The 15,025-nt window shown below is 43.2% G+C and overlaps 1 protein-coding gene across 5 annotated transcripts in view; it reads left to right on the top strand.

The window, feature by feature from the left end:
- RALY (RALY heterogeneous nuclear ribonucleoprotein) overlaps window positions 1-15,025 on the top strand; it is an 85,542-nt gene that overhangs the window by 27,108 nt on the left and 43,409 nt on the right. For 3 of the 5 annotated variants that reach the window (XM_040247510.1, XM_040247505.1, XM_040247511.1), the window contains exon 2: window positions 10,161-10,243. Coding sequence is in view for 2 of the 5 variants with exons in the window: in XM_040247503.1 (XP_040103437.1) it covers window positions 14,038-14,160 (123 nt within the window). In the remaining 3 variants the exon portion in view is untranslated. Of the gene's footprint in view, window positions 1-10,160; window positions 10,244-14,021; window positions 14,161-15,025 lie in introns of those variants that run through there. The other 2 variants (XM_040247503.1, XM_040247504.1) reach the window with 2 other exon arrangements.

The raw sequence follows: 15,025 nt of genomic DNA, 5'->3' as shown, positions 1-15,025 counted from the left end.
ATTGAGGATACAGAGGAATATCTAAGTATTCCCTCTCCCCAAGTAGGGGAGAACGGTGGAAAAAACAGACATCAAAACTCAGGAAGGCAGTTAAATAATAACACCTAAGGATACCCAGTTTAGGTGGCCAGATCCAGGGCTCAAACCCAGATCTGTGTGCTTGCTATTTCCACTCTGCCATGCTGCCTAGGAGAGCAGGGAGGAAGGGTTGATGTCCAGGCCCTATGGCTAGGGGATGGGAATTAAGTATTTCTTGCCAGGAGTCAGAATTATTTGAGGGCTGAATTTGAGTTGCTGAATCCACCTGAGGTGATAGAGCTAGGATAGAAGTGAGAGAGAAGGGAAGAGGTTCTAGAGGCTGACTGGAGATTGTCTTCAGGTTAAAAAATAATTAAAATTTTTGTTACGATTCTGCAGATTATTCCAGTTTAAAAACTTGAACCATTTTCTTCTCACCACAGCCTTTATGAATGGTGGCTTTTTTTCCCGGAGGCCCTGTCTTCCTGATTTTCTGACCATGGCTAGGCAGGCAGGTCATGGCTAGCTTTGAGCATAGCATTTTTCAATCTGCTGCTTCACCCTGGGTCTTTCTCTGTGATGCCTCCAATAGTGCTAGATTTGATTTCTTCATCTGTCAAATAGGAGGATTGGACTAGCTGACTGAGGTCCTAGTGTTCTAAAGTGGTTCTTTATCCATCAGGCCTGAAATTCATTCTTAAAGTTAGTTCTGACCCCACCCTTGGTATCTACAGTCTTCATGTAACTACACTGAATCTCAACTAAAATTCACAGATTGTGTTTTTGCCTGACCATCTACTTCTGGCTTAAAATTTGGGGTAAAATTGGCATTGTCTCTGAGGTCCTGGCCTTCCACCCCAGAGCCCCAGTCCTGGGGCTGAATCCACTTCTGTAGAGCTTTGTCATTGCTTTCTAAATACCTATTTGGAAACTTATATGTAAACTTGAAATGTGCATTTCCAGGTTCCACATTGAGGACACTTCCAAAGTTATCTGTACTATAGGAAGTCTGAATGATGTGGGAACTGCTCTGGTTAGAAGAAAGGAGACTGATTTGGGCCTTGCCACTGCCTGCTTTCCTTTCCTCCACCACTTTGGACAGCTCTCTCCTCATTCTGGTCTTAACACCCCTTCTGTAAAATGGTGGGGCCTCTTCCAGCTCTGGTCTCATCAGGGACAAAAAGCCATCTTCTATACCATTCATTTGCAGTGCACTCTCTTGCCCCAGCTTTGGTTTGTTGGTTACAGATTGTAAAGCCTTAGATTCTCCCTTCCAGCTCCGGAGGGGGAAGGGGAACCATCCAACTGTCTCATTAGCATGAAGAAAAGAAAACAGTAATTACTTGTGCCTCCCTTGATGATTCCTGCAGGGTTGGTTTTTCGGGAAAGGAAAAGGGGAAAACTGGAGACAGCTTCAGCTGAGGAGGGAGAAATACTATTAGCTGCCCAGAAAAGGCAGAGGCAAGAATGATTGTCTTGCATGTCTGTTGTATTCTCTGGACATTCCTCCAGGCAGCCTAGACACTGCCTGGATTGAGTTTCATCTATTTATGGCATGTATAGTGTTCTCATACATGGACATGAATTGGGCTCGAGAGCCCTAATGTCACCTGTCATTAAGAAAGCAGCTGCCCTCCCAGGCCTCTCTTTGTGATATGCTGTGCATCCTGACACCTGTCTTTATTGCGGAGTAGAAGAGGGTTTTACTGAGCCATTTTGTGACTTGGCTGCATTTTTATTATGTTGTGAGGTCATCTTTTTAACCCCCACAGCAACACAGCCAGTTGGTTTATTATGCTGGGGCATAGGCAACACACAATAGAGCCAGTCAGAGTCAAGGTCAGGTATTCTTGTCTTTGGAAGGAGTTTGGAACTGCAAGACCATGGGGTTTGGTCCAGGCTGGGAAGAGCTGACCTCACAAAGATTGAGGCAGTTAGGGTTTTGAGGCCAAGATGTTAGGGGGCAGCCTGAACAGAACTAAAATAGATTGGCAGATGTGGCTCCTGGGACAAAAACTTTTTGCTCTGTGGCCAGTCTCATACTCCCTGCTGTCTGGGCAGTTGCGCACCTTCACGTACTGATGGTACCAGAAATGGGTCTGAGACTCCCTGCAGGAGAGCGCTGCCTTATTGGACCTGGAGCTGTTATGCTATGATTATGTCCTGTGACTGCTCACTTGTGCCTCGGTTGTCACCCTGGAGGCCTAGAGAACTAGCTTCCATTTTCCTTCCTCTGTCCCAAGGAAGGTGTCACTTCAGAAACACCTTTTCAATCTTCCTGTATTCCCTGGAGTTTGCTCTACTCTAAACAGCAGGGATTCTGTAGGGATGTTGTTGTTCAGTCACTAAGTTGTGTCTGACTCTTTGCAGCCCTGTGGACTGCAGCATGCCAGGCTCCTCTGTCCACTGTCTCCCAGAATTTGCTCAAATTCATGTCCATTGAGTCAATGATGCTATCTGACCATCTCATTCTTTACCCTCCCCTTCTTCTGCCTTTAGTCTTTCCCAGCATCAGGGTCTTTTTCAATAAATCAGCTCTTTGCATCAGGTGGCTTAAGTATTGGAGGTTCAGCTTTAGCATCAGTCCTTTCAATGAATATTCAGGGTTGATTTCCTTTAGGATTGACTGGTTTGATCTCCTTGCTGTCTAAGGGACTGTCAAGAATCTTCCCCAGCACCACAACTTGAAAGCATTAATTCTGTGGCACTCAGCCACCTTTATGGCCCAACTCTCACACCTGTACAAGACTACTGGGCCTGGCATAAGTGACTCAATGATAGGTTTTTTTTTTTTCCCATCTAAGTACCACAAAAGATGAATCAAACAATAAAAAAGACTTAAGAGAAAGGAAAAATGTACTTTTGCTATTACTTATGTATCATTGGGGCTTCCCTGGTGGCTTAGACGGTAAAGAATCTGCTGACAGTGCAAGAGACCAGGGTTTGATACCTGGATCTGGAAGATACCCTGGAGAAGGGAATGGTTCCTCCCTTCAGTATTCTGGCCTAGAGAATTAAACACAGAGGAGCCTGGCAGGCTACAGTCCATGGGGTCAGTTCAGTTCAGTCGCTCAGTCGTGTCCGACTCTTTGCGACCCCATGAACCGCAGCACGCCAGGCCTCCTTGTCCATCACCAACTCCTGGAGTCCACCCAAACCCATGTCCATTGAGTCGGTGATGCCATCCAACCATCTCATCCTCTGTCATCCCCTTCTCCTCCCGCCCTCAATTTGTCCCAGAATCGGGGTCTTTTCAAATGAGTTAGCTCCCCGCATCAGGTGGCCAAAGTATTAAGAGTTTCAGCTTCAACATCAGTCCTTCCAATGAACACCCAGGACTGATCTCCATTAGGATGGACTGGTTGGATCTCCGTGCAGTCCAAGGGACTCTCAAGAGTCTTCTCCAACACCACAGTTCAAAAGCATCAATTCTTTGGCACTCAGCTTTCTTCACAGTCCAACTCTCACATCCATACACGACTACTGGAAAAACCATAGCCTTGACTAGACAGACCTTTGTTGACAAAGTAGTGTCTCTGCTTTCTAATATGCTGTTTAGGTTGGTCATAACTTTCCTTCCAAGGAGTAAGCATCTTTTAATTCCCAGGCTACAGTCCATGGGGTCACGAAGAGTCAAACATGACTGAATGACTAATGCTTTCACTTTTTCATCATTAAGGCCCAAAGCCTTAGTTATTCTCATTTATTCCTAATAACCTTTTTTTGTTGTTGCTGCTGTTGTGTTTCTTTATTTTTTTAAAAATAGACTTAAATAGTTTAACTGTTTCTTGACAGTCTTGCTTGATCCATCAGAAAATCCTGCAGGAAAGTAGATACTATGACCCTTATTTCACACATACAGAAAAAAGATCCAGAAAGGTGAAATGACTTGACATGGAAAGTCAGAACATGGAGCTCAGAGTCAGAACATGGAGCTTGAGATCTTGGTTGGACTTTCTAGAAAGTACTTCGTGTCTTCTACTTGCCAGACTCTGTCAGATACTTGAGTTGTTACAGTTAAGAAGACCCTGCTGCTGCTGCTGCTGCTGCTGTCGCTTCAGTCACAGCAGCAGTAAACATCCTCTTCTCTTCTCCCCTCCCCCTCAGTTCAGTTCAGTCACTCAGTCGTGTCCGATTCTTTGCAACCCCATGAAGCGCAGCATGCCTGGCCTCCCTGTCCATCACCAACTCCTGGAGTTTACCCAAACTCATGCCCATTGAGTTGGTGATGCCATCCAAACATCTCATCCTCTGTCGTCCCCTTCTCCTCCCGCCCTCAATGTTTCCCAGCATCAGGGTCTTTTCCAATGATAGAGCTCTTCGCATCAGGTGGCCAAAGTATGGGAGTTTCAGCTTCAACATCAGTCCTTCCAATGAACACTCTGGACTGATCTCCTTTACGATGGACTGGTTGGATCTCCTTGCAGTCCAAGGGACTCTGAAGAGTCTTCTCCAACACCACAGTTCAAAAGCATCAATTCTTCGGCACTCAGCTTTCTTTATAGTCCAACTCTCACATCCATACATGACCACTGGAAAAACCATAGCCTTCACTAGACAGACCTTTGCTGGCAAAGTAATGTCTCTGCTTTTGAATATGCTGTCTAGGTTGGTTATAACTTTCTTTCCAGGGAGTAAGTGTCTTAATTTCTTGGCTTCAATCACCATCTGCAGTGATTTTGGAGCCCCCCAAAATAAAGTCAGCCACTGTTTCCCCATCTATTTGGCATGAAGTGATGGGACTGGATGCCATGATCTTAGTTTTCTGAATGTTGAGCTTTAAGCCAACTTTTTCACTCTCCTCTTTCACTTCCATCAAGAGGCTCTTTAGTTCCTCTTCACTTTCTGCCATAAGGGTGGTGTCAGCTGCATATCTGAGGTTATTGATATTTCTCCCAGCAATCTTGATTCCAGCTTGTGCTTCCTCCAGCCGGTGTTTCTCATGATGTACTTTGCATATAAGTTAAATAAGCAGGGTGACAATAAACAGTCTTGATGTATTCCTTTCCCTATTTGGAACCAGTCTGTTGTTCTGTGTCCAGTCCTAACTGATGCTTCTTGACCTGCATACAGATTTCTCAAGAGGCAGGTCAGGTGGTCTGGTATTCCCATCTCTTGAAGAATTTTCCACAGTTTATTGTGATCCACACAGTCAAAGGCTTTGGCATAGTCAGTAAAGCAGAAATAGATGTTTTTCTGGAACTCTCTTGCTTTTTCGATGATCCAACAGATGTTGGCAATTTGATCTCTGGTTCCTCTGCCTTTTCGAAAACCAGCTTGAACATCAGGAAGTTCACGGTTCACATATTGCTGAAGCCTGACTTGGAGAGTTTCGAGCATTACTTTACTAGCATGTGAGATGAGTGCAATTGTGTGGTAGTGTGAACATTCTTTGGCATTGCCTTTCTTTGGGATTGGAATGAAAACTGACCTTTTCCAGTCCTGCTGAGTTTTCCAAATTTGCTGGCATATTGAGTGCAACACTTTCACAGCATCATCTTTCAGGATTTGAAATAGCTCAGCTGGAATTCTATCACCTCCACTAGCTTTGTTCATAGTGATGCTTCCTAAGGCCCACTTGACTTTACATTCCAGGATGTCTGACTCTAGGTGAGTGATTATCTGGATTTTGAAGATCTTTTTGTATAGTTCTTCCCCTCCCCCTACCCCCATTCAAATCATTGGATTTTGAGGTAGAAAGAGCTCCAGAGTTGATCTGGTCTTCTTTCATGTTGCTACATGAGTAAGGCAGATGATGAAGCAAGCACATAGACTTTGGAGTAAAGTAAAGCAGACCTACGTTCAAATCCTAGCTCTGCTGTTTACCAGCTCTTTGAATGATACACTTAGCCTCCTCACCCATCTTCAATTTTAGTCACTAAGTCATGTCCAGCCCTTTTGTGACCCCATGGCCTATAGCCTGCCAGGCCGCTCTGTCCATGAGATTTCCCAGGCAAGAATACTGGAGTTGGGTGCCTTCTCCAGGGCATCTTCCTAACCTAGGGGTTGAACCTGTGTCTCTTGCATTGGCAGGCAGATTCTTTACCACTGAGCTACCAGGGAAGACCCATATTCAATTACCTTGGCTATAAAGTGCGCATTCCATCACTTGCTTCACAGGGTATTATTAGGATTAGGAAGGTTGCCAACATGACAACTAGTCCAGCAGTAGCCCAGGTCTTTCTGTCACCCTGCATCAAGGCCTGGCCTAAGCCATTGCTCAAATGAAGCTTCTGAGGCCACTTCTAGTCAGACTGATTCCCCCTCCCCCCCTACTTTTACAATACATAGCACTCTTGAAACTGTTAGGTTGTGCACAATATTCTTTTTTTTTTTTTTAATATATTTGATTTATAAGGTTGTGTTATTTTGTATTAGTTTCTGGTGTACAACAAAGTGATTCAGTTATATGAATGTGTTTTTTTTTTTTTGTATTCTCTTCCAATATGATTTATTGTAGGATATTGAATATAGATTCCTATGCTATACAATAGGACCTTGTTTATTTTATATATAGTTTGTATCTGCTAATCCCAAACTTCTATTCTTCTGACATCACCCCTTCCTCTTTGGTAACCATAAGTTTGTTTTCTGTGTCTGTGAATCTATTTCTATTTTGTTAATATTCATTTGCATCATATTTTAGATTCTACATATAAGTGATACCATACAGTATTTTTCTTTCTGGCTTATTTCACTTAGTATGATAATCTGGGTTCATCCATGCTGCTGCAGATTGGCACTGTTTCATTCTTTTTTATGGCTAATACTCCATTGTGGTTTTATTAATTCACTGTAAAGATTCAATGTTGTCTTGTTATAGCCATATTTTCAAGAGGTGGCAGAACTCACACAATGAAGACAGGTCTGGAATGAGACCATAGTGGGATGAGATCTTTCCAGTTACCTGAGTACTGCTGTACCAGGCTGTGTGTATATGGAGTTCTTCAGCCAAGGCCTTCAAGGCAAGTCAGTTGTGCCATGTTGGGAGGTAGGGCAGTGGAAGCTGGATCAATGGAAAACTCAGCTAGCTATTTATGTTAGATCCAGCTTTTAAAACACAAGTCTTCCAAACTTTCTGAAGTAGGCATACTTTCCTATCTACCCTTTGGCCTTAGGTCTGGCACCTGTATCCTTGATGATTGGGTTGTTGTTTTTTTTAATTTTGAGTTTGCTGTGTCTTCGTTGCTGCATGCGGGCTCTCTCTAGTTGCAGTGAGCAATGGCTACTCTTCTTTGTGGTGCCCGGGCTTCTCGTTGTGATGGCTTCTCTGTTGCAGCTCACAGGCTCAGTAGTTGTGGTGCACCGTCTTAGGCGCTCCATGGCATGTCAGATCTTCCCAGACCAGGGATCCAGCCTGTGTCATCTGCATTGGCAGGGGGATTCTTGCCCAGTGTGTCACCAGGGTAGTTCTAATGATTATTCTTTTTGACCTATTTTGGATTTTTAAAAAAATAAATAGGAAAAGCAAAAAATAAAAAAATGTTCCCGTGTGTGTGTGTGTGTATACAAGACACACCTTTCATGTCTCAGCTATTGTAAATAGTGCTGCTGTGGACATTAAGAGTTTTCTGTGGATGTGTGCCTGGGAGTGGGATCATGCAGTACCTCTGTTTTAGTTTTTAAGTACCTGCATACTGTTTTCCATAGCCTGCCTAATATTCTTAGTATATTTGTAGGAAGTTGACACAGTCTTGCCCTGGACTACTAGGAGCCCAAGGATAAGATTTGTTCTCTTTCATCCCTGCATCTGCTATAATCCCCAACCCAGAGTTGTAACTGTGGCTAACTAGACCCAGGAATTGTTTTTTGAGTAACTGGATAGAAGACTTGGGAGGATTTGCAGTTGATAGAAAGAGCTGTTAACGATCTGGCTGGGTCTCCCACCTTCACTCTTGCCCTTTCCTCTTCTGTTACAGTATCACATTGATTCTGTATCAGTGGGAATTGTATCCCTATTTTATAATTAAGGAATCTGAGGCTCAGATTAAAACTCCGATCTCTTGTTAGGAGATAGATCCATAGTAAGAGTATTAGAAATTTGAACAGAAATCTTAACTGACTAGGTCTTTATTGTCTAGAAGCTGTAGTAATGTTTACACGGAAGAAAAACAGAGGAACTGTTCTGAAGCCTTAGTGGATGGTGAGGACAGAGCTGTGATTGTAGTCACAGCCAGAGGTATTTTCAGGAACATAACGGAGAGGAGAGGAAGGGTTCAGGATAACTTCACCTAATTGCTAGGCCTTGAAGATTAAGATGAATTTGAATATGAATAAATGAAGAGTCATTCCAGGTGAGACAGCAACATGGATAAAAGTATGGTAACTGGAAGGCCCACAGTCGTAAGTGATGACCAGACCCGGGGTGTAAGAGTCTAGAGAGCAAGGCTGAGGTGATTTGGAGCCATGCCATTTTTTTGAGCAGGGGAGTGGCATTAGGAACAGGAGTCTAAAAGTGTGGGCTCCAATAGATTGGAGTGGAAGGAGCTGTGGAAGACTAGTGAAAGAGAGATCAGGGAAGAGGCTACTCTTAACAGCCTGTCCTTGTAATGTCAGTAAATTCTAAGAAATATTCCAGCAGTGCAGGCAGGAGATAATGAGATCCTGAACCAAGAGGACGTTGACACAGTGGGGAATAAAGATGGTTTGGATGTAGAGCCATTAGGAAGAAAAAAAAAAACCCTTCAAGGACTTGGGGATGAGGGAAGAAGGGGTTGAAGAGTCTGAACATTTCGAAGTCTAAATATGTACTTGAGAGAATTGTTACCCTGTTTGCTGAACCATGGGGACTGGGAAATGGGAGAAGGGTTCACAGTTTGTTGACATGTTATTTAATTGGAGGAGCTGATAGTCCTTTCCTGTTACCTCCCAGCTCTTAGTGCCTCTGCTTTGGGGCTTGCTTTTGGGCTTTAACCCCAGCCTGCAGAGATCCTTTAGTTCCTTGTGTTTGCTACTTTGTTCATACCTGGAGCCCTGCCCCCAGATCCTTCTACCCAGCTCTTAGAGCAGCTGTCATTCCTTCTCGGAAATAAAATAGTACATGTAAAGTGCTTAACCCAGTACTTAGACGATTTCAAAGTGTGCCTTAAATTAAGGTTAATGGCAGTTAAATGACTGTTGTGGTGGTGGTGATTATCATAGCTTTGTGCTCACAGTATCCTTTGGAACTACCTGGCTGAAGGACTCAGGAGTCAACTGGTGTTTAGTAAAAAGCCTGGACTGCAAGTAAATGGAGAGTATCCCAGCGTTGGGTATAAATGAGGGCTCTGAGTCATGTCAGCCAGGACTAGAGCATGCGTTTTCTGTCTTTTTTCCTTCTGTTTTTTGAGAAGTGGTATAATGTGTGACTAAGAAGGCAAGCCCTGGAGGTTGAACTCAGGTTGAAGCCCCAAGTCTGCCATCTATTAGCTGTGTGACTTGGGGCAAATTTACTTAGCATCTCTGTATCTGTTTTCCCTTAGAAAAAGTGAAGAATGTAATATCACACCAACCTTACAAGAGTTCATAAAGATTTAATGAGTTAATACAAGCAAAGTGTTTACAACAAGGCTTGGCACTGTGCTACTGTTCTCTTTACCCCAGTCATTTCTACCCCACATTCCAAGTAATAATATAGGAGTGTCTCTGTCCCAACAGAGGACGGGGTAAGTGCAGAAAACTGAAGTCAACCTCATAGTGCTTGGAAGTTTGTCCCATCTGGGGTCTAGGTTTTTGGAAGCCTGGAGGAACCTCTTTCTGTCACTACATTCTAGTTCTGTAGACTTTCTTGTTCTTAGTGTAACAGGCTTCCTCTTGCCCATTATTGCCTCAGGGCTTTTGTGCTTATTTCCCCTCTCTGAAGCTCTCTTCCTCTGATCTTTGCAGATCTCACCTCCTTACTTGGGTCTCTGTCTAGCGACTGTTTCTTGGAGAAGTCTTCCTTGACTTTTATCTAAAATAGACCTCATTTCACTCATAGTCGTTCTTTCTTTCCTTGCTTTGGTTTATTTTTCTTTATAGCCCTTAGCACAACCTGAAACTGTTTATTAACCTGTTTTTCGCTAGGTTGCAAGACCTGTAAGGGCAGGAACTTCAAATGCATGCATTGACCTAAGCTCAGGCCTGTTTTGAGCAAGACCCTGACTGACTTCTCTCTGTTTTAGGTGAGCCCTCTTCCCTGAGGCAGTCGGTGCTGACCCTGTAACACAAAAGAGGAACTTGCTGGCTGAGCTCAGCCTTGCTACTGGTGAGTGAGGGTACCTGGGCAAGCTTGGGCCAAGATACAGGGTGACTAGTTTGGGGCTTATTTTTACCCTTCGTACAGATAACTTACAGGTAATTACTCTCCTACTCCATGCCTAAGAGACTGTCATAGGCAGACAGTCTGGGATCACTTGCCATGAATAAAGCAAAAGCACGCTCATTTCCTTCTGGCTTCTGCCTGCTACTTTCTGCTGCGTGGTATCCTGGACCTAGCTAAACCCATTCTCCCACAAGCTCTCTTAACGTGACTTCATGCTGCTGCTGCTGCTAAGTCGCTTCAGTCGTGTCCGACTCTGTGCGACCCCATAGACGGCAGCCCACCAGGCTCTCCCATCCCTGGGATTCTCCAGGCAAGAACACTGGAGTGGGTTGCCATTTCCTTCTCCAACGCATGAAAGTGAAAAGTGAAAGTGAAGTCACTCAGTCGTGTCCGACTCTTAGCGACCCCATGGATTGCAGCCTACCAGGCTCCTCCGTCCATGGGATTTTCCAGGCAAGAGTACTGGAGTGGGGTGCCATTGCCTTCATATCTTCCACAAGCTCTTTTAACATGACTTCATAGCCCTTCATAGACTTTTCTGATTTCAGTCTTGAGTGTGACTTACCAAGCCCAGACTCTGTTTTGGGAAATCCTGTGGTTTTATCAGTCCTGCACAATATGGATCATCAGTGGAGCTGGGGATGGAGTGTTAGAGTGGGGCTTTGTGAAGGGAAAGTCCAGCAAATTTTAGAAGGAAGACTGCAGATGGTGAAATAGGATGGGAAATCAACATATTAAGAATCAGTTGTGTTATGGATCTCATTTATACTATATAAAATCCCATTTTATAGATGAGAGAATTGAGGCTTAGGAAACTGAAGTAGTAATGCCCAGGGTTTACGCCTGGAAATCCATAAAGCTGATCTTAGAATCCAGGTCAGTCTGTGAATACCATTCTCTCTGACTTGGCATGCTTTCTTTGGACTGCTAATCTCCTTGGAATCATGATTTTTCTTATAAAATTCAAGAAGACAGACCTTCTTAGGGGTTCAGGAAGGAGGACTAGTTATTTAAAAGGCACAGCAAGGCAGGCAAGAGTTGGGGGTCCCTTCTGAGCCAGGACATTTTTAGTGAGGTGGGCCAAGAGGCTGGAAGAAAGAACCTCCAAGCAGGCGGAGACCCAGGCTTAAATATGAGTGGAAGGAGAAGAAAACATCTGTAACACTTGGGACCCCATGAGCACTTGGGCTAGCATGGACAGGGACCTGATGAGTTGACTTGTAGTTGGAAAACCTGGGGGTTTATTGTCTCTCTCAATAGTTACCTTTGGATAATCTGTTTCCCTATTTTTAAGTTGTTAGAGTGCCTCCATGTACCTTCACATGTTTATTTTGTGTACACCAACCATATAGGATGTTATAGAGAATCAAATGGGAAATGCAAGTTGGAAAGCTTTGGGAATTGTAAAAACTGAAGTGAGAGAAGTGAGAAGAAAGTATTATAGGTTTCTCTGGCATCTCAGTCCCTGACCTTTAGCCACCCCACTCCCCAAAGGCAAAAGGGAAGGTTTTGCTTTGGAAATCTACACTGTAAATTTTCTCCCATGCTCTTCTCTTCCTCTCCTCCTGCTGCAGGCCCTACCAGAAAAAAGTTGAAAAGTTCCACAAATTCAGTCTTTCCAGGGCACAGAGACAGAACCAGGCAGCATTGGCAGCCATCATTTGCAGCATGTAGGCTGCGGAGCACAGGTCTAAATGCACTCTCACAGCCTGGCTGCAAGTCCACAGCCAGTACAGATATTATGGTTGTTTTCAGGAGCCCACCCGCAGCATGTGTCTGTACTCACTGACTGCTTCCACTGGGATGTTGCTTTGCTACCTACTGTTATCTTAGACCAGGAGGGCTATTCCTAGTTTGGCCCTAGGTTCCCTACCTACTGCCATCCCTCACTATTGTTAGTGAAAACTCATGAATACTGTAGCTTCATATCCTATCAGAGGCCGTGATCATTGCACTTTTCCCACCATTTCTCTTGCCCTTGGCTGGTGATAGAGGTCTTCATACTCTCTTCGTGTTCTATAGTAAGGGACATTCTGTTCTTCCCACTGCCCGCCTGAGGGTGCACAGAGGGATCCGTGCCTCCACCTGAGGCTCCTGGAAATCTGCTTTGGCCAACCTTCCCTCCTTTTCTAAATCTCCAGACGCTTGCTGTCATCTCTTTTGTCTTGGTTAATCTAATGTTCTTTAGCTTCTAGCCTTTCCATGGCCTGGGCATCAAGCTTGGATTTTACTGTTCTTATGACAACTGCCCTGCGAAGTAGTTCCATTGTTGATTCTTTTAAAATATGAATGGTTCCATGTAAAAAACTGTATAATATACTGATACTCATAATAGCTTATTTATCTAACATCCTCAATTTTCCAGAATCCAGCTAAAAAACAAAAGGTAGCAAAGCATTGTTATCCTTAATACCTTGCACAGTGCTAATTTATTCCTATTTTTATGTGTTGTTGTAACAAGCTTAACAATCTGGTTTCTAAACCCCCAGAAGATTAAGAACAGGGCATATAAAGGGGAGGAGGAGCTGCTATATTAGCAGCAGCAGAGGTGAGAGCTGAAAGCCAACTGTAAGGGAGATATAAAAGAAGAATGATAAGACAGAAAAGTCAAAATGGGTATGAAGGCTGTACTTTAAGGGCAACAGCCCTGTAGACATCTGTATACTTCAGTAAGGTAGGGCTAGGTAATTTTTAAGGTAGTTCTTGAAGGCCAGTAGTATCAAAGAATGTTTAATTATTTGCAGTGTCTGCTATAGTATTAGATGCTAATTGAATGCTCTACATAAATTGATTTCCTTTTTATCACACCTTGAAAGGTAGGTGGTGATATTCTCATTTTATAAATTATAGAGACTTAGAGAGGGACACACCTGCTCCAGTGTTCTTGCCTGGAGAATCTCCAGGATGGCGGAGCCTGGTGGGCTGCCATCTATGGGGTTGCACAGAGTCAGACACGATTGAAGCGATTTAGCAGCAGCAGCAGCAGAGAAGGACACACAGGCAGTGACTGGAAGAGCTAATAAACTTAGAATTTAGAAGAATCTGGCTCTAAAAAGCCAAGTTTTTTCTATTATTCTACACTAACTCTTCAGCCGTGGCCTAAAACTCCAGTCCTTCTCAGCCTCTTGGGATAGTGGTTCCCCTCACCCCCCAGCCCCAACCCTGCCTTTATTCATTCTCTTGAATATAAATGTCTTTTCCTTTTAAAGATATCCATTCATTCAGTGCCTATTTATTGAGTGTCCACTATGTGCCAGGCACAGTTTTAAGTGTTTGAAATGTAGCAATGAAGAAAATAGTTTTCTCTCCTGTAGCCTAAATTCTAGTGGAATATAAACAAATGAATATGTATGAAGAAAAATAAAGCAGGAAAAGGGAATAGGGAGGGACCATGTGATGAAAGAAGGCCTTCATGAGAAAATAAAATCTGTACAGAAATGTACAAGATGAAGTCGTATGAGCTGTGTGTATATCTTGGGGAATAACATGCCAGGCATAGAGTTCAGTAAGTTTGGAGGCCCTGAAATAGGAGCATGCTTAATGTTTTGAGGAACAAAGGAGGCCAGTGTAGCTAGAGATGAATTGAGCAATAGGAGGAGTGGATTATGGAGAAGTCACAAGGGTAGACAAGGACTCAGATCACGTGGGGCTTTATTCTCAGCGAAATAGGAAGCCGCTGGATATTTTTGAGTAGATGAATGACATAATCTAACATCCATTAAAAAAAATCCCTCTGCATGATTGTATCAGCCAGGACCTCCAATATGTTGAACAGAATTGGTGAAAACAGACACTCTTACCTTGTTCCCAGTTTTAAAGAGAATGGATTCAGTCTTTCTGAGTACTTAAGTGTGATACCAGTAAGTATGATGTTTGCTGCAGGGCTTTTTGGTAGACTTCTATTTATGAGGCTAAGTAAGTTCTCTATTTCTAGTTTATTTAGAGGTTTTATTATGGGTGGATGTTGAATTTTGTTTGTGTGGTTTTTTATCCTTTGTTCTACTAATATGGCACTATGATAATTGATTTTTGGATATTAAACCAACGTCATTCCTAGAATGAATCCCACTTGGCTATAGTGTATAATCCTTTTTGTATGGTCTTGATTTGGTTTACTAATATTTTGTCAAAGATTTTTGCCTGTATTCATGAGAGATGTCGGTCACTAGTTTTCTTGTTATATCTTTGGTTTTGGTGTCACGGTAATACTTGTCTCTTAGGCTGGAGAGTCTTCCCTCTGTTTTCAGGGAGAGTTTGTGAAGGATTGTGATTTCTTTTTTGAATTTTTTAGAAATATATTTCTTATTTTAATTATTTTTGGCTGCGCTGGATCTTTGTTGGTACACTTGGTCTTTCTCTAGTTGTGGTGCACGGGCTTCTTTCTCATTGTGGTGGCTTCTCTCCTTCTGGAGCACAGGCTCTAGGCACCTGGGCTCAATAGTTAAGGCTTATGGGCTTAGTGGCCCTGAGGCATGTGGAATCTTTCTGAACCAGGTACTGAACTCAAGTTTCCTGCATTGACAGGCAGATTCTTAACCACTGAACAACCAGGGAAGTCTTCCGTTTTAAATGTTTGATAGAACAAGCCATGTGGACCTGAACTTTTCTCTGCCGGAAGATTCTTAATTGCTAATTCAAAAATTCTCATGATAGGTCTACTCAGATGTACTGTGTTTTTTGTTTTTTTTGTGTGTTGTTAATTTGTATGTGTCTAGGAATTTGTCC

The sequence above is a fragment of the Oryx dammah genome, unplaced genomic scaffold (assembly GCF_014754425.2).
Source record: "Oryx dammah isolate SB20612 unplaced genomic scaffold, SCBI_Odam_1.1 HiC_scaffold_10, whole genome shotgun sequence".
NCBI lineage: Eukaryota > Metazoa > Chordata > Mammalia > Artiodactyla > Bovidae > Oryx > Oryx dammah.
This window is presented reverse-complemented; position numbering and strand designations above follow the sequence as displayed.